A 23,748-nucleotide genomic window follows, 5' to 3' on the forward strand; every position below is an offset into this window, starting at 1 on the left:
GAGTGTGTGTGTGTGTGTGTGTGTGTGTGTGTGTGTGTGTGTGTGTGTGTGTGTGTGTTGCAGGTCTACATGTATGCAGCGTGGCACGGCTGGGCCATCCCGATGTTCCTGTTCCTCGCCATCGTCCGCCTCTCTTTAAATTATCTCATCGCCAGGTCAGTGTAAGCCCCGCCCCTCTCTCTCCTTCAGCCAATCACACGGCTCCAATCAGAGACAGTGGGTGTTTCTCAATGTCGAGGAAAGCTGCTCCAGAGCCTGTGGGCGTTTCTCAATCGCGAGGATGCTGGCTTGGTAGTCGCGTACTTCCAAGTCACTTCCTTCAGAAACGAAGCAAGTATACTTCCAAGCCACGGCTTCGGAAAACGAAGAAGAATGGAACAGGCTAACAAGTGTGCCACTCTCTCTAACGGTTTCAACATAAACTTTACCGAAAATAAATACCTCACGATGTCTATCTAATTATGAACTTGCTTTACTTTCACGGAACATATTTTTGGTGATAACAAATGTAACAAAGTAACATATTTACCAACACATGTTCTACGCCACTACATACTTACATTTAAATGTGTGCTGCGTCAGTTCAGCCATTCTCCGCAAGGGTTTTTGAAATCTGTCCGTGCGCAAAGCATTGTGGGGGATTTTAAGGACGCAAAGTCCACCCATGTGCAGTGTCGAAATTTCCCCCAAACCAAGGACGCGGCCTCGGTGGAATTCCAAGTATGCTGGAGATTGGAACAGTACTTCGGTGGCACTCGATGAAGTAGCATCCTTGAAATATTGGCTTGGAAGCCAGTATACTCGACATTGAGAAACACCCACAATAGAGTTGTTCAGTTGTGTGTGGCATATGGAGGGAGCAGGAGGCTCCCAGTGTAAGAAGACGTTTTGGTAAGCTGATAAGTCGGTTAGCGGCCCGGCTACGTTAGCCTTTCTGTTTTGGAAGGTATTTCTGAGTTTGGAAGCAATAAAGCCTTTTTTGGATTTAAACACTGCCTCTGTCGTGATTGCTGCACTACCACTTTTCTCTTTTTTCAGCCCAGTCCAGTTACAATATATACAACAAACTAAAATGATTAAAAATGCAATTTAAAAGAGCTACAAGTTCCAAAGATAGCAGAGTTTGGGGGGAACATTAATCTTGTTTTATCCACTGGGAAACTTACTAACACAGTGCCTGAATAATAGTATTTTGCAGTTATCCTACATGCACATTTCACATTTCACATTTATATTCATCCAATTAAATGTTTGTAATAATGCGCATTGATATAGTTTATCATGAATGTCTCACCCTACAAGTAATCCTCCTTGTTGACAGCTGATAATTGTCTTATTATTTGCACGCGGGAAATAAATGTTAACATTTTGCTTTGCCATGATAAAAGTAGAATTCCCAGCTTCGTAATTTTTAGATAATTCCTTATTAGTGACATACAGCCCAGAGGAAACAGATGCTGGAAGGAGGAGATGCAATTTATTTGTTGAAGCCCTTTGTTTCTAAACGGGAGTGAGCACTGAATATTTAGCATCAATGCCTAGAAGCCAATAAGTATGCAGGAAGCATAATTACACGTCAAGCTTTAACAGAGAGGGGAGACCGAGGAGAGGAAAGGCAGAGGCCAGAATTCAGGAGAGAAAAATAAAAAACATGATGAGAGGAGGCTGGACTGTGATGTCAGGTCTGTGTAAAATGGGAGTAAAGGATAATTTCTAGTGAATATAGGACATTAGAACTGCACATGTTTTAGAGTGGATCGTTGAATTCAGGCGTTGAAAAGATGGATAGACAGAATAATGGAAATAACAAAAGAAGGTATACACGGGGGGGAGATGCTCAGAAAGCAACAAAGAGCATAAAAAGGCTCAGAAGGGGAAACTAATGGAGTTGGTTTAAAAGAGAAGGCCAGGTTAGTTCCAAATGGTAAATGGGAGGACTTGCGGCACGTGTCTCTGTCGTCTGACTGTGCACCGCGGCACATGGGTGCCCCGGGGCCGCTGCACTCAGCCGTGCCATGGCTCAAAGATCTCACACACACACACACACACACACACACTATTCACATACATATAAACACAGTGTAAGAGACTGACAGGAGGATGAGAGGGAGGAGATAGAGAATGGACAGATGAATATAAAGTAAGGTGTGGAAAGATGTCAAGTGAGGTAAGTAAGATAAAGCGTGAACGCCAGAGAGACGGAGGTAGATAGGAACGCAGCAGGAAAACAGAGAGTAAGATACTCCAGCTGTACTGTATGTGTGCAGCAGATTCTGCAGCTTTGTTTTCATTGTTATTTATGCACAGGTGAGCCTTAGTACCCTGATTGTTCAAAGCTCACATATATTTAATAAAGTGTGAGACATTCTATTGGTCTCTAATGTAAGGCCACTAAATCTCAGAGGGACTAATACTGCCTCTGGCCTGTTGGGCTATAAAAGACACTATTTATACACATAGCTTTACTGGCACTGCACCAAGGTACTCTTACTCTTATGTATATGGATATTAAAAACCTATAACAACCTATCATTGACATTCTTTACATTCAGTGTGATACTCTTTCTTCTTTGAAACCCTTTCTGTCTATCTCTACCACACACACACACACACACACACACACACACACACACACACACACACACACACACACACACACTCAGGGTGCAATTAATAAGTTGCAGTGAACCGCAGAGGTCCTTGGTATAGCCATCATGTGAGAAGCCATTATGCAGAACAATGACAGAAGGAACCCACATTGAGGGACTGAGCTAAACACCCCCAGGATGTCTCATGTCCTTTTTATTTATCCTCGGAATCCTGCAGTGTCCCTACGGATCAGGAGGACCTTAGATTGTTTTTAATGTTTCCATACCGTCCGTTTCAAGCTTCATAGACATTTCCCAGTACCGAAGTGTGCTGGCCAGTTTTATTTTCAATTTAGCAGGAATGCTTCTTACTAAAAATCAATAACTTAAAGTTAAGCATAATCAAAATATTGACATTTCAGTTTTGTCTAATTGATTATTCGGTCACTCTCAGCGGTTGCCTGGAATACACTCCAGAGTCTCATTCATGAGGTTAAATGTTTTCAATCTTTAATTTATACAGCCATGGCGTAGAGCAGTTTATGGTCAATGTTGGACCCAATCATACTCTCTACTAGTTACATCAGAAGAATCAAATCAGTCTGTGTGTCCCTGCAAATGTACTATGACTGAAAGTGTTCTGTAATACTATATGCAGGGGTCCATGTTGACTTGTTGTGGCCTCTCAGGTTGCACCTGAGTGTTAGTGTGTGTAAAGTTATCAATTTCAGCTTAATACATGATACACTAAAGCAGGGTTGCAATGCCTTCAAATGTATGTGCCTATTTTTGTTTTTATGTGTGCTTGTGTGGGTGTAATGTTTTTATTATCATGCAGTGATGAATGGTAACTTGCAGTTCAGGATTAATCTCTATTAACCCCAACCACGCACCGGTTCAACACACTAAACTCATTAATCCATTAGAAATTGAAAGACAGCTCTTTCATGGTTTCCTTTCATATAACTCCCTCTCTCTGCTAACACTCTCTCTTGTCTTCTTTGTTCTCCACTCTCTCTCTGAAGCTTAGAAAGAATCAGTGTAGAGAAACAGAATGTAACTTAATCATCCATGTGCAGGCTATATTGTATAAGCTTTAAAACTTGTTTGGATATGGATCTAGCGTTTCACCAGTTTGATAGAGTATGAATCGCTGCAGATGCCCTGTCGTACTGTCTTTAAAGTGCTATCACTTACAGCTGCTGTACAACATGACCTGCGATGCATTCATACAGACAATAAGACTGATCTTACATTACCTTTAGAAAGGTGGAGGTTATTGCAGAGCTGTAGAATTGGACTGCAGTATTTTAATCTAGGTGTTTGGTTACTGAGCTTAAAGATGCTGTTGATATCATCCTCATATATGTGTTTATTCAACTATATTGCAGTCATATGTAACATAAATTTAAAAAAAATTCTGAGGTCTGTAATTGCCGGATTGTGTGATTTAGGAATAAATTATTACTGTTATTAAGTAATAATCACGGATCTGCACTAAGAGAGCTCAGACTTGCAAAGGCATGCCCTATCTTGCAATATTAACGAAAGCAACACATTTCCTATATCCGCCTCAAAAATGTAATGAGGTTTCTTTTGCCCATGTTACGGCCTTCCACCAACTTTCATGGAAAGGGGCCTGAAGATTTTTTCGTAACCGTCATGACAGACAAAGAAACTAACAAAAAACATGACCTCCTCGGTGGAGGTATTAACAGATCCAGATTAAAGTGCATTGCTTAACTTCCATTCATCTGCATTATAAACATTACATGTCTGAACGGGATCGGGGCTGTTCTCTGTAAAACGGAGACACGTTTACAAAAAATGATAGGAACATTTTTTTTTTTTCCTATCATTTTAGAAAGGATTATCGTGCCATCACGGAAGAGGTATCTGCTGCCTCGAGCAGTAATCCATCAGTACATTTTATCCTGGCACATACACGGCCCACTGCTAAGCCTTGCAAATTGCATCTGGGAGATGTCTGCCACATTAAGTAATCGGAGACACTGAGATCCTGCAGATTTATATTGTGGACACGCACAGCAGCGATTCATGAGCAATATGCAAAATAAACACAAGACTCAGGATAGTAGAGAGTGTATTTTGATTCGGGTCACAATGCTTAGTGGTACAGTATCAACTAATTCTTTAGGGAATACTTTCATTATAATATGGTTAACTTCAATAGCACTTAGATATATGAGTTTAAAGGTCCCCTATTATACTGTTTTTTATCAATATATAATAGTTCTCAGTTAAATACAAAACATGTCTCTGAAATGTTTGGCTCGAAATACCAAACAGATCATGCATTGAAGCATCCCAAAATCCCCTCTGTTTCAGCCCTGTTTCAAAAGTGCTGATTCTCTGTCTGTTACTTAGATGAAAATGAGGTGCCACTCACAACACCCCTCTGCGAGATATTTGGTTAAAAAGAACACAATAGGCGCTTTCATACCGGAGTACTTTTCCCGTTTAGTTCCGATAGTTCCTGGGATTTTTTCGTTCACACCAAAAAGAGAACTTAGTTCATGAGAACTTTTACCCCCTTTTTAGTGCCTGCTAGAGAGGTGGTACTTTCCTGGGGAGAAAAAAGTTCCAATTTCTGATTGGCTGGGCGAATTGCAAACCACGCCCCGTAAAACTCGGAAAGGTTTTTTGAAGCCGCCATTGTATTTGCTGTCATTAGCATTATTAGCATTAGCCCCGCGCACCAACGGAGAGAGAATAACTTATGGCAACACAAAAAAACATGGGAGCGGTGGAGTGATGAGGAGGTTTCGGCGTTCTTGCGATTTACTTCGAACTTCGGGTGGCAGTATACGCCGTGAAGTTGTTTGCGGCCTGCCAGTAAACCCAAAGCAGAAGAAGAAGTGACGTCAGCGGCTTCATTTGCGTAATCTTCCCTCAGGGAACTTATTCCGGTGTGAACGCGATCGGCTCTTAGTTCCATGGGGGTACTAAGTGCTGGGAACTAAGTGCACGGAACTAAGTACGGCAAAGTACTTGGTGTGAAAGCGGCTTATGGTGCTCTAGGAGGAGATCCAGGTGATAAGGTGTGGGGGTGTTACCTTGGTTGGTTATTGGCTAATGGTTACACAAGCCAAAAAATCTTTATGACATCATAAAGTGGCCAAAATCTTTATATGAATGGATGAGGACAAAAAGTGAGAGAATCTTTTTTCCTGAAACTTTCAGAATCTCTTTACACAGAGGAGACGCATGTTTATGTATAAAAGACATGACAAAGTAGATTTTGCACAATAGGTGACCTCTAATATGAGCACCATATTGGTAACGGAATTGTATACAGAGACAAGTGGCTTATTAATCCCAGCCCCAACAGCACTGCAGCCATATTCCCCTTTTTTACAGTTATTTGTGCAACCCTTCTGATCGTTCCGGTAAGGTGTAAAAGGTTTCACTTTGTGTTTCTCCAGCAATTGAAGAATCGACCGGAAAATGTCAAAGTCCTGGTTTACCCCCCAAACAACATATGATTGATAGCTTTCTGTGCAATGGAGCAGTAAATTACCAAAGCTTGTAAATTTTAACATTAATTTTCTTTTACTAATATATCAATGTATATGAGGTCTTTGCAATATAATATTGGATTGGAGTCAGCAGCAGAGGTTATTTGAGAGCTTTACTTTTGTTTGTTTTGATAATGTAGTTGTGTTTCGGTCTGATGAGTAACAGGGCATGAAGATAACATGGGTAACAAGTTTAAATTGCAACAACAAGTAACAGCAGGAACCATTTTGTTTGTGCAGGTGCGGAACTGGTGATGCACATTAATGAGCAATAACACTTCTCATTTTGGTAATTTGATTTAGTTTGGTTGTTTTGTACTGTCGCTCAAAACTAAAGTTATTTGTGTCAGGTTGGGTGTCCTAACTATACTCATTATGTGTTTATGTTGGCCAGGTGGTGAAGTATAGTTTTGGTTTTCCTCTGCATTAATCTCAATTCTGTGAAAGCACATTTGTGGATTTGTTTGGTGGCTGCGTGCACTGACCCCTCCAAAATCACAAATATGCTTTTGATGAATGGTGGGTTTTGTTTCCTTCTATTGATTTGATGTTTTTATCTTGAAGGTCTAAATGCATGTAAAACGTTGTGGATAATATGAATGAGGAGTCCTGAGACCTAATTCAGTGTGCACTATTTGGAAATGTACTAGCAACATCATATGTTTTCTATTTGTGCTGTGGGACTGTGCACCTTCTTGACGAAGACAGGTTTTGCTGAGGCATTGCCAACTGGACTTCCCAAATGGCCCATTAGTCAAATGACTGCTGCTTCTAAAGATGGAGCCGACGTCACCAGACATTGTTGGTGTCTGTCCGAGCTCCTCTTGGTGATAATGTATCCCCTCCTCCCACCATGTAAAGCACTCATCTGGCTCCAGCCACTCTTCAGATTGCACCATACTGTGTCAAGTAACAAAGCTCTCGTTTTCATGATCAGCAAAATAGAAAAATAAGGCATGTCGCTTTCTAAAATAGTAGAGCCCTTCTCCTTCACATCAGGAATAAAACATGTTTTTCCTAAAACAAGGTTGAAATCAGACGGATAACAAGAGCATACAGTACTTGTCGTTTCCCAATTTCACAGCTTGTGTGATGACTAACTTGGATGGTTAAGGCATTATAGCGTATCGTTAGAATTTTTTAGACCATGAATGAGCTTTATAATGTTGTCTCTTGCCTTTTGGTTTCTACTTAACCATAAGGGAATTCTCTGTCTCTTTTAACCACAACTAAATTAGCCACATGTTACAGTAAAACAGCAATACCTTCACACAAGGGACTCACGTCTGACACACATGGATGCCATTCATTCATGGGCCCATTGGTGTCTGAATAATTCTCATTGCAATAAGCACATGCTGTCATGCTTGAAATAGAGTGATGGCTACCTCTGTTCATTTTCTTTTCATTCACCTGGGCAATGTAACTTGAACATTTGTGTTTGGTTCTCTGACTATTAAGCAGGGCCAATGCGGTCAACTGTCTGTCCCTCTCTCTGTCTCTATGTCCCTCCAAAATTAGACACATCATTGTCAAGGCATAAAGGCGGTTTGGGGATTGGACGAACATGTGCGCACACACATGAAACCACACAAAGCAGTGCTACGCAGACTTTCTAAACAAAAGCAGAACAATAAGTGAGGTGATGACGACTCTCCAAACAGTCTGTGTCAATTAGATAGTGATGAGTGTGTGGGGAGCTGTTTGAATGCGTGTGCCATTTTAATTCGTATGTGTTAATATGTATGTGAGAAAAAGGGGGGGAGGCTTCACCTGACAAGGCGGTTGTTTTACATATGCTGAAAATAGATGCAACTCAGTAAAGGAGCTTTGGATGTCCTCTGGGTGAATTTATGTTGAACAACTATTAGCAGTGTATTTGGGGCAGCTGACTCCGATTTCTTTAAAACTCTAATCCTTAATTTGGCTACCGTGGTAACAGCAAGTGTCATCTTTTGTGTGAGTCGCAGATCTTAAGGAGTAACAAAGACTTTGAGAAGCTACTCTTTCAGAAATACAACAAAGGAGCAACAGGTGTATTTGTGAACAGTGCAGCCAAACAAACTCATGCTGTTTTAATAAAGAAGTGGTGAGTTTTCATGCTATGAGAAAACACCATCTAGTTTCAGCTCACACAGAGCGAGTAGCTTTCCATACAACATCAGAGCAAAGGAAGGTGCTGGTGACCTTGCCGAAGAGTTGGAGTTGTGCTTTCTGCTCGTTCTTGTTCCATTACCTGCAATTTGTCACGATCTGTCTGTGTTTTGTTTTTTCTTGTCTAGATCTGTCTTTTGTTTTCTGTCTGTGTTGTGTTTTGTCTTGTTTAGATCTTTCCTTGGTTTCCTGTCTGTGTGTGTTCCCTCCTACCTGTTCCCTCCTACCTGTTGACTTGATTGTGTTCACCTGGTGCCCCTGTGTTTTCTCCTCCCTCCTCACCTGTCTCTTGTTTCATTGATTAGTCTTGTGTGTATTTAAGTTCTGTTTTTGCTGTCTGTCATTGTTGGTTTCTTGTTTGTCTATGACTGTGTTCATGGGTAGTGTTCTGTTTATTCCATTTTTGCAACCTTGAAATAAAGGTATTTTCAGTTTTTTCTGCATTTGGGTCCTGCCTGCTTCACTCACCCTGACACAATTATTACAGAACTGATCCTACGTCACAGATTGGTGTGGTGGTCTCTAGCAACTTTTCTTGCCTGTAACAATGTCCTGATTACTCGGGATATGCAGACACCTGACTCACAACAGTTTTCATTAAGAACTATTTTCTTCTGATATATGGCATTAATTGTCTCGCTGTGCAGGAAGATGCCCCACTTCTCCTGCGACACCACATGAGAGGGTTCATCTTACCACCAAACAGAGTAGCAACATGAAAACCTGAATCAAGATAAAAATCCAGTTTTTATTCAAATGACATGTAAATGCTCCACAACGAGCCGACAGCAGATACAAACCCAACCTCGTTGCCAGTGTGTCCACCAGACAGAGCAGGGCCAAAAAGGGCAACAGCTTAGAAGGACATCTGGACGAATTGCACATGAAGTGTCATTTATTCCAAGTCAGGGCCAGGTTGTCTTCATTCATTTATCTTCACTCCATCTTACTGCAGACAGACACTTTGTATTAAACCACCATTACACCAGGAAGATCAATCACCTCAGTTCAGACTTGAATGGGAGATTATTCAGACTTTCACTGCCATCTTATCTCAAAGATCAGAGGCAATACTTTCGTGCTTGAAAATATATCACTCTTAAGCTTATACATCTCCCTGCTTCCGTGGGATCACATTGTCGAACTGGTACAATTGAGGAATATGATGTATGAATCTGTGCAAGAGATATAATTGTTTTACTATTTAAAAGCCACGTTTCACAGCTTTTCCAACACAAATGATCTGTGGAGAGTCCTGAGATTTAAACACCTATCTCCTAAGCTCTGAATCCACCTGAGCCTTTAAGTTAAGAAATAATACATTCAGCAGGAATGGAAAGCCCAATCTTTCAAACTGAGAAAACCACTCTCTTTTAATAGCCAACAACGACTGGAGGGTCTGTGTCCTGGCAGTGCATGTATCTTACTTTTGTGAAGAAACAGATAAAAGACAGACTTTGAGTTGACTTCGAGTTCAGCCTGTGAAATATAAGACTGTGGTAGACGAGCTTTCTCTTGAGCATATCCTGTTGTGCATGATCACTTCTGTCAAATCCTTTTTGTTGTTGTTGCTTCGTGCTTAAATTAAATGTCAAACACACATCAGCAGATCCTGTGGCACAGCTTTTAGTTGAAAGAGTAGAAATGTCATATAAATAAGCAATACCCTTGGTCATGTCAATCCCTGGTGAAATAATTGTTGAGTTACAGGTATAGATTCGAGAACCCTCTCAACCCAGCTCAAAACTGATGCATTGTTCAAATGTGCAATCTGACAGGGTTGCATCTGCATTTCAGCTGTTGAATATGCGTTACTACAAATAATCTTATATAGAGCTGAAACAATTAGCCAATTATTCAATTAGTCGTAAACAGTAACTCAATTTCCTATCTATTCTGATAATTGACCAATCGTTATTCTTACTCAGGGCTACTGTATGTAGGGAAGGCAATGTCGATCAGTCCGTCTCTTTCGTCCAGACTAAGTTATTTTTAAAAACTATTTCAAAGCATTAGCATATTGGTGTTAGCATTTAGCTAATAGCACCACTGTCTCTGTACAACCTCACAAAGCAGCATGGCCATATATTGTTGTTCAGTTAAATCTGACTTTTAATCAAATAAATAAGGAATTTTGTATTGTGAGAAACTATGAAAAACATTGACATTTACTAGAGACAGAAATATTAGGCCATTAATCAGGAAGAAAATTGGCAGAGAAATTGATAATAAATTTGTTTGGCTGTAATCTAATGTGTGTGCTTAAATGAAAATCCATCATAAATTCCCTGGCATGTATTCAATAATAATAATAATAATAATAAATTTCATTTCCAAGCGCTTTTTCAGGTGCTCAAAGATGCTTTACAGTGGTGATAAAACAAGATATAAGAGAATACAAATATTAAAACAGCAACACAACATAATTCACATATTAAAAGCCAGTCTGAAGAGGTGTGTTTTGGTCAGTGTTTTGAAGGTGGGGGGGTGTATTGGTGTATTAGATGGTGAATTTCTGACTTCATTAGAGATGAAGGAACTGAAACAGGCCTGCCTAATCAGGCAATTGTTTTTACCATTCACAGAGGGTTTTCTGACCTAGCCAACAATTTGCATTAATGAGAAGGTTGGTTTTTCTTCTGCCTGGTGAACCCGTCTTGAAAGCATTCATGACCCACATTTGCATGAAATTGTTCGGCTATGTCCCTCCTGCTTTCAAATTCAAAAGCTTTCATTGTCATTGTATATAATACAACGAGATGTATAGTTACTGCTCCAGCGAGTGCTTTAAAAACAGACATGTTTAAACACAGATTAAAAGGTCTGACAGTTACGACCAGCAAGTAGTGCACACCGTTTTGGATCGTCATGTAGATGACCAGGATTAATAAATAAATGAATAAAATAGAATTATGATAAAATATATATGATACATATTACAGTATATACACAGAGACAGACCATGATTATTGCACAGTGGGGATATGGGGAGTTATTCTTGTGTGTTTAATGTCCTAATGGCCCATGGGAAGAAACTGTTTGTGACTCTGGAGGTGCGGGCTTTCAGTGAACGGTAGCGCCGGCCCGAGGGCAGCAGGTCGAACAGATGACGGGCTGGGTGGGATGAGTCCTTCAGGATGGAACTGGTCCTCCTGAGGCAGCGAGAGCTGGGGATGTCTTCCAGGGAGGAGCTAATTAGCGAACTGAACACCGAGTACCACTGCTTTCAGTCTGGATGGAAACAATACCGGCTAATTGACCATACCGGTCACACTTTGATTGGAGTGAGGGTAGAAAATTGACACTGTGGCTCCAAAGCAGATAACAAGTACAAAGAAAATGCATGACCAAAAGTGTTATAATGCTGTTAACGGTCATTTCAACAGACTATCTAAGTCCCGGTGCATCATATTAAAATCAATTTGTAAAACATCCCTAACGTCCAATACATCTACATTTTGGCTTTTTATGAATTCCCTTACTACCATCCCTTCTCTCAGTGGAGTGCACAGTTTAATGTAATTTCTGTTTTCTCTTGTTCATTTGCGTATCCTATACTTTGATATTAATGACTTCTTTCCAGGATTTGGCTGACACTACTGATCAATTTCACAGCCCCTCCCCAGCTTGCCTCTAAAATGTTTATACAAACTTTTAATCTAGCCATTGTAATTACACCTGGTTGACATGCATTACTGCTTTTAACGCATGAAATGTCTTAAGTGGAGATGAAATTAGAGATTGTTAGCGTTTTGAAAATCACCAACAGATTACTTTCTGTTACTTTTCTGTTCATGAAAAAATCTGTTAAAAATGTTCCCTTTAAAAGTCTTGTATTCAAACTCAAATAAGCCTTTGAAGCACAATTAGCCTAGTGTATCAAAAGGGAAATAATGAGTTGCTAATTAGATGCTATGTGAAAGGATGCAGAAGGCAAATGTCTAAGATACTACAGGACAATCCTTGATGGAGACACTGCACTGTAGGGAGGGTCGCCTAGAAACAGCAGAAAGTACAGGTGAAGGCAAGGAAAGCTGCAGCATGAAGTAAAAAACAAAGCTTTTGAGTTCCAGGAACAAGATAAAAAGATACTTGTCACTCCTGCCTGTTTTCCAGGGATAAAAAGTGCAATAACTCTGCTTTCATACTCAGACACAAAACCCACCCACTCTTAGCACACATCTCTTTGTTCAGTGAAGCCTCCAGAAAGCACTCGACTCTGCTGTTAGTTTCCAGGTGTTCCCTAGGAGAGCTTCTTTCAGTAAAGCAGGTGTGATGGGTGCTCCAAAACACACACACAACATTACACATACACACATGTAGATGTGTGCGTCTACATCAGAGCACAGTCATTCGTCACAACAATTTAATAAAACCACACGAACAAAGCTAAGACATACACACAATCAATGCTTACAAACAGGTATGAATTGCAAAACCAGAAAATGTATGTTCCATGCGTAATATTGAAGTGACCAAGCAATATATTTATAATGATATTGCATATCGATGTACAATTGATATGTACACCAATTGTACATATCGAAATGCCTTATTGAAAAGTGCCTTTCAATAAGGCACTTTAGAAAAGCATTTGTTTGTTCTATTAATGACCAAGTTATTTCTTAAAGCTTTATATATTCAAAATAAGCCATTAATGAGTAGTTTGCAAGATTTTGATTATAAAAACACTGTGGACAGAGCTGGGTTTAAAAGTAAATGTAAACGTTGCGTATTAAAAGTAATGTGAGAGTCTAAAAGTAATAAGTGAAAGTAGGTATATTTACTCAAGCATGCTACTTTAAGATTTTAAGTATTTTCATTTTTTTGCTACTTTTATAGTTTAATAATTTTATGTTAAGAATAAACTTTATCGATTGATTTGGTGAAATTCACAAGCTTACCGACATTATAAAAAGAAAAAAAACATTAGCTTTTCCCTTAAACGCTGCAACATTAAGGTGATGAAGACGTTATAATGCTTTATTAATTAAAATCGAAAAAATATAACATGTTTATAGTATACTTGTATATATGTTGTGCACAATGGGTACTTTTCCTTTTTCTATTGAATTACATATTGATAACTATTTGAACTAAGGTTCAGCGTTGAATAAAGGTATTTCACTGGTAAGCGTTTCTACACACTGGTAGAAAGTTATAATAGTTTTGAAAAGATTATATTTAGGAAGGCAGAAGATGTGAAGGGAGAGATGTGTAACACATTGTATAGTTGCAGCCTTCAGTATTCGACACAACAGTTTCTACCAGACACACAGACGTGACATTCACACACAGACACGATGAATGTGTCAGGGAGGAGCAGACGCTTTATGATACCTGAACTCCTGCAGGGCCAGGAGGGGAGGGGGGAACGTGGCAGGAGGAGGTGTTACCGCCTCCTGTGCTGCGGCTGAATAATTCATGCGACATCTTCACCTTAGTGCCGAATACGGGAACAAATAGCTCTGATTTGAAGCTTTGTATGCTGTGCATGTTCACTCAGAGCTCTGGTCTTTCTGGCTTTAGTTCTTCGAAAGAAATGTACACAAAGGCACACTCAGACACTGAAGGACAAATGTCTCACTGATCGTCTGCTGGGACAGAAAAAGTTGAAGATCAAAATGTCTGCGATTGTCTTTATTGGAGCATCAAGTGTCTGATGAGTCTCTGAGCGAATCATATGGTCTAACTCTGTATCGTCAGATGGCTGCCTTGTCTTGACACAGTTTCAAAACAAGCTAGGAAACATCAATTAGAGTGAACAATTAAAGTCCTGTCGAGGAAAGATGGAGCAAAGATGACTATTCTGGTATTAGAACACATAAGTTGTAATGTTTTCAATTCTCTGTTGGCCAGGAGTGTACATTACATTACATTTCATTTAGCTGATGCTCTTATCCAAAGCAACTTACAGTAAGTGCAACAAACCATAAAGATACAAACTCAATCTAACAAGAAAAGTGAAGATACATTCGCTTCAAACAAGCCAAACCATTGTAAGTGCTTGTACATTAGTTCCAAATAGGCTTAACCGAGTGCAATATACTCTAGTGCAGGGGTGTCAAACTCAATTTCATCGCGGGCCACATTCGCTTAAAGGTTGCACTCAAAGGGCCGGTTGTAACTATATAAATATATAATATATATATAAAATAATGTATTATCTTACATTATTGCCTCTGAATTGAATTATTATCGGATAGGATAATAACTTAGTAATTAACTACGTCTGAAAGCAGAAGTCCAGGGCAAATAATTGCAAGTCTCTTCAATGCGCATGTCACAAAACGAGATGCATTGTGGGACATGTAGTTTATGGGCAACCTGCTTCTGTAAAGTATCATGTAACCGTATAATAAACGCATTATATTCTTTGTAAGCTCTTGCGGGGCCACATATAATGAAGCCGCGGACCGTATTTGGCCCCCGGGCCTTGAGTTTGAGACCCCTGCTCTAGTGTATTTATTTAATGGCCAAGATACAAGCCAAGTAGGTGAGTTTTCACTTTACGACGGAATATATGTCCTGATAACAGCCAGCTCGGTCCTCTGCCCCGTGTTACTCCTCCCTCTCTGCTCTCATCGCCATGCCCCCACCTGGTCATTGCAGCTATCCAAACGCTCCTGATATCTCCCACCGCACTAGCGCTGAGAGGACTGCTCTTACACGTTTGTTGCCCTTTCACCCCGCAGTCAGAGTCTTGTTTTACACAAATTGCCCCCCACTTGTGGATCTAGAGATGAAAAGGCCGGGCTTGTGTAATGTTGCCGTACCAGAGCCATTACACTGTGCCAGAACTTGAAGATGGCCCTTTTTCATTTTCTCAAATCTGTTTGAGAAAATGGCTTTAGTTTAGCTCTTGGCTTCTTTAATCGTGCCATCGATCTTTCCATTGATAGACAATTATGTCAATGCGCTGTTAACAGAGACTGATGAGTGCTCTCCTTTTTAAACACCACAGCTGCAGAGCTGGCCTCGCTCCATCATTTGTATCTCACTAAATCCATCAAAATGCAGTCTCTTTTTCAGGCATGGTTCATTTGTATGCATACAATCCATTAATGTCACATGGTGTTGAATTGTTGAATTGATCATGATATCTGCCGAGGGGGGATTACAAAAAAAGATACATGTTGAGAAGAGGCAGGTATCCCCATCAAAAGAACATCTCCTAAATGTGTGGGATTTGGGAAAAGACAGTTCAGACTTTGAAAATATCCGATGAAAAGGGAAGTAGAGGATCATCTACAGCTATAATATTAGTTTAAAAAAAGGAAACAAGATTAAAAATAGCTAAGAAGTGTGGGAGAGAGTGATGAGGAAGGACACCTGTCATAACGTGATGTATCATGCAAATCAAGTGCAGCAGACTCAGTCAATATGCCTTGATAATGGAGTCTGTGAATTCTAATGTCAAACAGGACTTCAGTCCAAGTAAAACATGCCTATCAAAGATATATCCTCGCGTTAATATTGAACATTTGATGGTGCTTTCAGCGATCCAGCATCTTCGTGTAGAAAACCAAGAGAATAGGGGAGCCAAATGAAATGCAGAAATTATAATTAGGATATAGCTGTAAATACAACACACACGTCCACACTGTAGCTATTGCATATTATGTTTGAGCTACCTATTTAATGCTTTTCTTTTCATGATTTGCAATACATGCCACTTTGTTTGTTATCTTTTTTTTCTCTGTCACTTTATCCTGTCATGGCTGTACATTGATTTTAAAGGCTTAATTTCTACTGGCCTATGTTGTGGTCTCAGACTCTTGGACTCCACAGATCAATAAGGAAAATGGGATCGAAGCAAATGACCCTGAGCAGACGGATCTAATCTGTCGCATTTAGCCCATCATAGAGCCTTTGGTCGTGTTGTTTTCAGCCTCGTTAGCTCCCTAAACACGTGTCACAGTTATTACTAAATACTTGTCCATCAAATGTATTGGACTTAACATGGATCAAATGTAATGTCATGATGCAGCTTCTTTTTTTTTTAAAGAAGGTGTTTAGAGTAGAAATGGAATCATGGTGCCCACATTTTTATAAAGTATATCCACACCAGCATGTTAAGATATCATGTTATTTGAGGTTCTCTTTAGCCAGAACTATACGCTACATTGTCCTTTTTGGTAGGAATTAGTATTTGAATTGAGCCTATCATTCTTTCATTCATATACTTATATCCAAGAAGTCAGGATTTCTCCTCCTCAAAAGCCCCATCTCCATCACTCAGATGTTGTTCTGTGCCTGCTGGAGCCGCTGATTTGAATAGATTTAAATCCACTTTTATCTGGGCTTCTCCGTAGAGCTTGAACTCATCACTTAGTCTTTTCAGCTGCATTTGGGTAATGGCGAGTCTACGATCTAAATCTCTTTACAACCCTTGCCTGAGTAAACAAATCTGCAGCAGCAGTTTCTATAGAAACCTAAATTCTATCCACTTTATGCCAAAGAAATTTCATCAAAAATATGAAATAAAATGATTTAGTCTATCTCAAAAATCAATTTAAAGCACCTATTCATACATGTGTCTACTGTATATCTTTTCAATTTCAATGTGTTTGTGTGAGTGGAATACCATCATTTCATCTTAGGGGAATAATACTGAAGTTATTAATTCAATGATGTCTACTCTTTTATTTCTCAGTAATAAGATATCATGTATCACATACACCGCAGGTATGCTTTAACAAAACATGTGGGTGTCTCTGAGGATGTATTAGCTCTTCTTATTATATTAGTTTTTCACTTATTTTCCTTTTTTTGCAATATTGAAAGTTTAGAAATCAAATTATAGTCAAGTGTTTAAGAGTTGCTTCCTCATCAGATCATACACTAAATGTTCCTGAGTGAAGGAAACAGTGCTGACTTTTGTTTTCAGGGCTTATTACAAGACACCAGTGGGTGATAAAAATTGAATACAGGAAACTGACCTGTCAGAGATGATGTATTGCTTAACACTTCATAAAGTGGGCGATCCTGTGGCTAAATTGAAATCTATGGCAGTTTTAGCTGCCTCACGAAACTGAAATGATTATCTCACACCAGAAACAAAGTTGATGAGTGATGGAATGGAGAGAAAACTTTCCTTCTCACTTTCTTACCGCTGTGGGGGGGTGAAGGTTTGTCCTGAGGGTATTTTGTCGTAGAGCTTGTTTCTAAAGATGTACTGTATAGATTCACAGAAGTGTGAAACCTTTGGTGTAAACATTTATCTTATTCAGTCTGTAATGGATCCTATATACATCAAACGAGATTCCTTGTTGAAGCGCTGATAAGGATAAGAGCACATTATTCAAGATTCAAGGCTTTTATTGTCATTTGTGCATATCTAAAGTGTAGTTATGACAATGATAATCTTAGGTCCCAGGCTTCTCCAACAATGCAACACAATAAAACAGATAAAATAGTGCAAGAAAATAAAATAGAATATGCTAAAGGTTGTGCTCTGCAGGTCAATGCACTGTACTTGAAACTGCAGTAAAGGCTCCAATAATAAGTATTTGTGTTGAATGATATTTAATAGCTTACAGTTTGCTCATGCTTTAGCTATAACAACTTTATATGGTAATAAAATGTCACCAACAGCCTGTGTTGCTCGCCTCAAATGGCCAAATAAATGAAGCAGTGCGGCTTTAAAGCATCGACGAGATGTGCAGATGTCCTATAAAACAAGCTTCTGTCTCCCCACAAAATCAAGAAGTATAAGGTTGTCTTTTATTGTTCCTGTGACGAGCATGTAGAGTACAGCCCCATCTGTCTGCCGACTCGTTTTGCACATGGTGCGTTTCGCTAGCAGTATGCTGCTTGAAATAATTAAATAACGGAAGCTCCATCAGCAGCCTGACGATAATTGTCCATTAGTGTGCTGTCGGACATCTTGTGTCTTTGTATTGTTTGGCATTGTGCACTGCAGATACTCAACACACGCTGACTGTGGAGCCTCTTTAGACACATTCAGTTGCTATGGGATTAGAGATAGCTGATTTTTAAATACAATCCTATGAAAATTGATATGGGATTTTAAAATAAAAAAAGCAGGGAGCGAAAACGTTTCTTTAATCACAGAGATGTGTTTTTCTTGTTTTTGTTTTAATGATAATGTCATCATCATGGCAGCATTGCAGTGTTTTCAAGCATTTGCCAATTATGAGTAAAAACACCACACGCTAACTAACAGAATGAAAGCGGTACTGAAAAATATATATTGCCGTAATTACAAGGTCACCAATTTTGCTGGCGACTATTGATTGGTGGAAGTTACGGAGTCATACCCTCAGAGTGTCTCTCTCACAGATGGTCTGCTCCTAATGAACCAGACTAATAAGCCAGATGCCTTCGTGCTGTACCACACAAGGCTTTGCGAGGTGATATGGAAGGAATGTCACATACATTTGTAATTGAGGACAAGGAGAGGATCCATGGTGGCATGTACAATTAGATTTAACTTCCTATTATAGTGGATCAACTGACATGCCTGGAGAGTAGGGATGTCCCGATCACCTTTTTTTGCTCCCGATCCGATTCCAATCATTTGATTTTGACAATTTGCCGATACCGATTTTTCCCGATCCGATCTTTATGCAATGCATTAAGAGAAAAAAAAGAAAAAAAGCATTCAAGTTGTCCCTTAAGGTTATTTTTTTTATTTAAATTGGATATTCTATCCAACATGGATATAGCTTCTTTTTTTCACAGCAGCATTGGATCAGTTCAGTTGTGCAGCATTGGATCAAAACAAAATCAAGCTTGTCAGTACTCGTTAGCTTACTGCTACAATTAGACACTGCGCCCTGCCCACCCTGTTGCCAGATTTGAGAGAAATAAGCAACCAGGTCTATGAAAACAAGCCCCAAAGAAGCAACACATACATGATGTTGTGTAATTTGAAACCAAAACTAAGGCCTCAGGATGACTTTAAGACTTGAACATGGTCATTTTTGTTTTGTAACTTTGAATAAAAATTTAAAAAAAGTATTTATCAAAAACTAAAAAAAATAAATAAAAAATCCCGATCCCCGATTTTTTTCTCCCGATTCCGATCTTTTGAAAATCACGTGATCGGCTCTGATCACGTGATCGGATCGGAACATCTCTACTGGAGAGGATACATTCATTTAATGGAGTTGACGTTTTACTCGCTGTACCACATTGTAGTTGGTGAAGGGTCAGTAGCGTGAAGCAAAAAGAAGATATTTTTTACGTTAAACACTGTAAAAGTAGTTTTAATTATCAGCTAGGACTTCAAGCATGTATCCCATCCTTCTACATCATGTTTTTGCTTTATCTAGCTTCAGTGTATGGGGTTGTAATGGATGCTGTGCAAACCATCTGCAAGCCATTTATAATGTTGTGTATAATGAGTCTTCCTGAGAATGTTGTGTGTTGCCTGGCAGCCTGTGCCTCTCTGCTTGAGTCATTCTCACTGTTGGTCCGTCTTTGTCTGTCTGCTCTCAATCTGTCTGCCTGTCTGTGTGTTTACTTGTACTTAATTTCTAAATCACTCTTAGAAACAATGGCAGCCAAGATTTTAAGACATCAGGCCGCTCTGTTATTGGATGCATTCATCATTCAAATGGCAAGACGGCATTTAGTATTGCAGCAGAACTCTAATTAGAATGTAATGCAAGTGCAACCACAAGCTATTGATAGTAATTGCCATTTTAGATTGGCTATTGATATGCTGAACTGATCTCTTTTTTAAGCTGCTCATTAGAAAGTTTGGCCTTTTAAAAATGACAAGCAGGCATCCATTTTCTTTCTTTAGTTTGTTCCAAAGGGTGTGTGACATCCAGTAGAGGGTAGCATAGAGTTTACAATGACAAACTGTGTCTCTTCTCTTCCAGGGCCAAAGTGTTTCGGGGAAAGAAGGTCCTTGGTGACTACGACATCAAAGTGGAGCAGGTATCGTATAGATTTCTATAGACCTATGATGACACAGAATCATTTATTGAAGGTTGAGGGGGGATCAGAACAGAGAGGAAAGTGAACTGACACCACATTCACCTCTAATATGAAAATGTATACGTTTGCACCGACTGACTACTTTGTACAGCAAGTTAAAGTTCCAAAGAACTAAGAAATATATACTGGAAGGTGTTACTCCAGAAAAAAGAGTGAATACATGTGACATTGCTATGTTGTGGTTGCAGAGAAAGGAGGAGGTGTGGCCTGTGATGGCAGCAGTTCTCCTGGACTGCACCATTCGGTCAAAACTTAAACAACTATTAGATTGATACCCATGCACTTTTGTACAGATATTCTTTGTATGTGCCTATAGACGAGAAATCTTAATGACTTGAGTGAATGAGTGAACCCCTGAAGTTTCCGTTAACTCCAGTTAGAGATTAACATCTTTGGTTATTATTAAAATATCTGGAGATAGGCATACTGAAATAATTTGTATAAGAAAATCTACAGATATTCTAGGTGTCCTTAGGGAAAGGTTCAGTTAAATCTACAGCGTTCCCCCTGGTTACGAATAAAATGATGGTGTTACAAACAGTCTAAGCTGTAGACTACATTGTACAGCATAAATTAGCAAACGTTAGCATGCTAAAAGTACCTGTAAAGCATACAGCCTACCTGCTAAACATCAACATGCATTGTAACTGTTAGCATATTAGCATTGTACACATCAAATAGATTATCTGCCAGGAATCTGTGTTACAGGTTTCAAACCATGTCTGCCCCATAAACACTGCTGAGTGTTTTTGTTTTTTGCACTAGTCATCCTCAGCAAAAATGTAATTTGTGCTGTGCATTACACAATGATAAAAATATATATATAACACTTGTAAAGCCATCAGTTCTTCCTTATCTTTTAAAGTGTGTGCCATTTATGGTTTCATATTGGTTGAACCATCCTAACCAGGAAACCAATTTCCTTTTTGCATTATTTGGTTAGTGCATAAAACCGAAATGAATATTTTCTGGGGTTGAAGGCCGAGCAGCTTCACAGCTAATAGATGTTGACAATGAAATTACGACCTCAAGCCTTCACACAGAAACAGAAATAGACACAAGAGGAGACCGGAGTCGGCAGCTGTGAGTCACAGACAAATCTTCAATTTGCAACCACACATGCATTATTCTACTCTCGAATAACAATATAGTTTATGTATAAAATAAAATAGATGTTTGTCACAATGTCAAAAATACAATGAGTTTTATAACTGCTCATTAAAATTCTAAAGTGTTTCGTATCGTTTTCTATCACTGCTTCTGCAAAATACATTTTTAAAAGAGAAAATAATTTATTTACCAGTTTACCCATGTATGAAAATGATAAAAAAAAGATATACCCAGTATAAAAACAACTGTTATTATAGAAACAAGTTAAAATATAATGTCTTCTACAACAACCTTAACTATTTAGGGTAGAATTATTAGATATTCTGCTTATTCTTTATAAAATGTCTGTGTCTCGTGTTCTCTTTCCATTCTTGTAGGCCGAGTTTTCAGAGGTGAACCTCGTCTCTTATTCAAATGGAAACTGTAGCGTGGACATGCAAGTCATCCGGGGCGGGACCAAAGTGGTCAGGTCAGTAGCACACACACACACACACACACACACACACACACACACACACACACACACACACACACACACACACACACACACACACACACACACACACACACACACACACACACACACACACACACACACACTCCATGGAGATTAATTACAACCACGAAAAAAGCAACCAAACCTCAACCATTGACAATAAATCCAAAACCTACAACCTGAATAACTTTGTGAAACTTTCCATAATTTGGAAGACATTTGACTCTTTACAAAAAAGAATAATAACAACTATGATTTATTTTCAAACCCGGACGCAGAGCTTCTATATAACTTGTATGCATAAATTAAAGATGATCCAAATATCTTTTTGGGGAAATCAAAATGATTCCTCTTTGAAATAAGCTATTTGTCTACCGCAAGCTCTAAACAGTGGAAAGGACGGAGGCGTATGACCACAGTCATTACCCACAGACTGGCACAGTGTGAACGCACTGTAAACCAGACAATCACACACCACAGACCACAGCAACACAGACACCAGCGCCCCCGCTGAGGACTGCCAGAGATTAAGTATACTCCCACTGCTCACCAACAAAACCAACAGGAAATAAAGACGGCAGCCTCAGACTGATGATCAGCCTCGCTGCCCTGTAATTATGCTTTATGAACGGTTTGTCCTCAAATGTCCACCCACAAACACTGACCTGAGATAATGCAGATTCAGGGAAACTTCAATTTTTGGTTGGTAGACAAAAAGATTCACATTCATCTAACCCGACACTAGTATGTCTACAGAAGCTTTATTCTTTTAAATCAGAGCTCCTCAGAGACCTCCATAGTTGTATCATCGCCTCTGTCTCAGCCAAACAAGGACAAGCTGTGGAGAAAATGAATGCGTTTGCAAGATAATTATCTGTCTTGTTGCCTGCCAGCCTGAGTTCATTGCAGTCTTTTACGACTTGGACGGTTTCAACTATCTTCAATTGTCTCGGTAATTACACTGTGTCTATCAATTTCAAGTCAAAGCAGTGATTTGCTAAGTAACCCTAACCAGGAAGACGATTTAATGTTTTCCAAACATGAGGCTAAATGTTATTCAGCTCCTGTCTACCTTCTTTATTGGCTTTATATCTGCAATTGAGATAACAAATATTAAGTAAAAACATCCACCAAGAGGAAACCACAACCCGACAATATAAATAAATATTTACTGTCAGCATGCTTAAGGAGAGGCAAAGGGAATGCATCATCACAAGGGTTATCATTTATTAATGATGACACAAAGTAATTTAAAGAATAAGTCAGGTATTATTTGATTTGATTTCCTCTTCTTAAAACCTCTTAAGCCCCATGGACCCGGTTCCGGGCCGAAATCGCGTCATTTGCAGGAAACAACGTCTAAGGAACCTTAATATTTAATAAACTATGAATATTTTATATCCATATAACGGGAAAAAACTCATTTAACTGATCTTTTTCATTTTTTTTCTCACACAATGCTAACAGTGAGCCTCTGAATTAGCCCAGAGCGAAAAATGCAAACCTATTACTGCACCGAAAATCACTCCTAGCTCCCTTATTACTTATCCTAGCTGCACATCCAACACATCGTTTATGATCGTAAAGATACAGAATCTAACGGTGCCCACCTACACACTGAAAGATACAAACTCGCGACGTTATCAACAAAAACGTACATCAAAACATGTGGCGCTACGTAGCCCACAACGCTAACATGGCTTACCTTGGTTTTGTCTGGTCAAAACTGGTCTTCAATTGCATTACAATGATAACAACGATGATGTAGTTAATCCATAGGTTAATATCCAATGTGGCTGCGTCCACTTTGAAATGTTCTGATAATCTATAAGCAATAAAACTGCAATTCCGTTTTTAAATAGTAGAGCAGGCCATTCCTACGCTCTGT

The 23,748-nt window shown here is 39.2% G+C and overlaps 1 protein-coding gene across 1 annotated transcript in view; it reads left to right on the forward strand.

The window, feature by feature from the left end:
- Positions 1-69: 69 nt before the first annotated feature.
- LOC104947478 (synapsin-2) overlaps positions 70-23,748 on the forward strand; it is a 54,611-nt gene continuing 30,932 nt past the window's right edge. Inside the window, exons 1-3 of the mRNA XM_010773498.1 lie at positions 70-155; positions 20,137-20,194; positions 21,742-21,833. Coding sequence (XP_010771800.1) covers positions 70-155; positions 20,137-20,194; positions 21,742-21,833 — 236 coding nt within the window. The remainder of the gene's footprint in view (positions 156-20,136; positions 20,195-21,741; positions 21,834-23,748) is intronic.

The sequence above is a fragment of the Notothenia coriiceps genome, unplaced genomic scaffold, assembly GCF_000735185.1.
Source record: "Notothenia coriiceps isolate Sejong01 unplaced genomic scaffold, NC01 NC01_scaffold00012607, whole genome shotgun sequence".
Taxonomy (NCBI): Eukaryota; Metazoa; Chordata; class Actinopteri; order Perciformes; family Nototheniidae; genus Notothenia; species Notothenia coriiceps.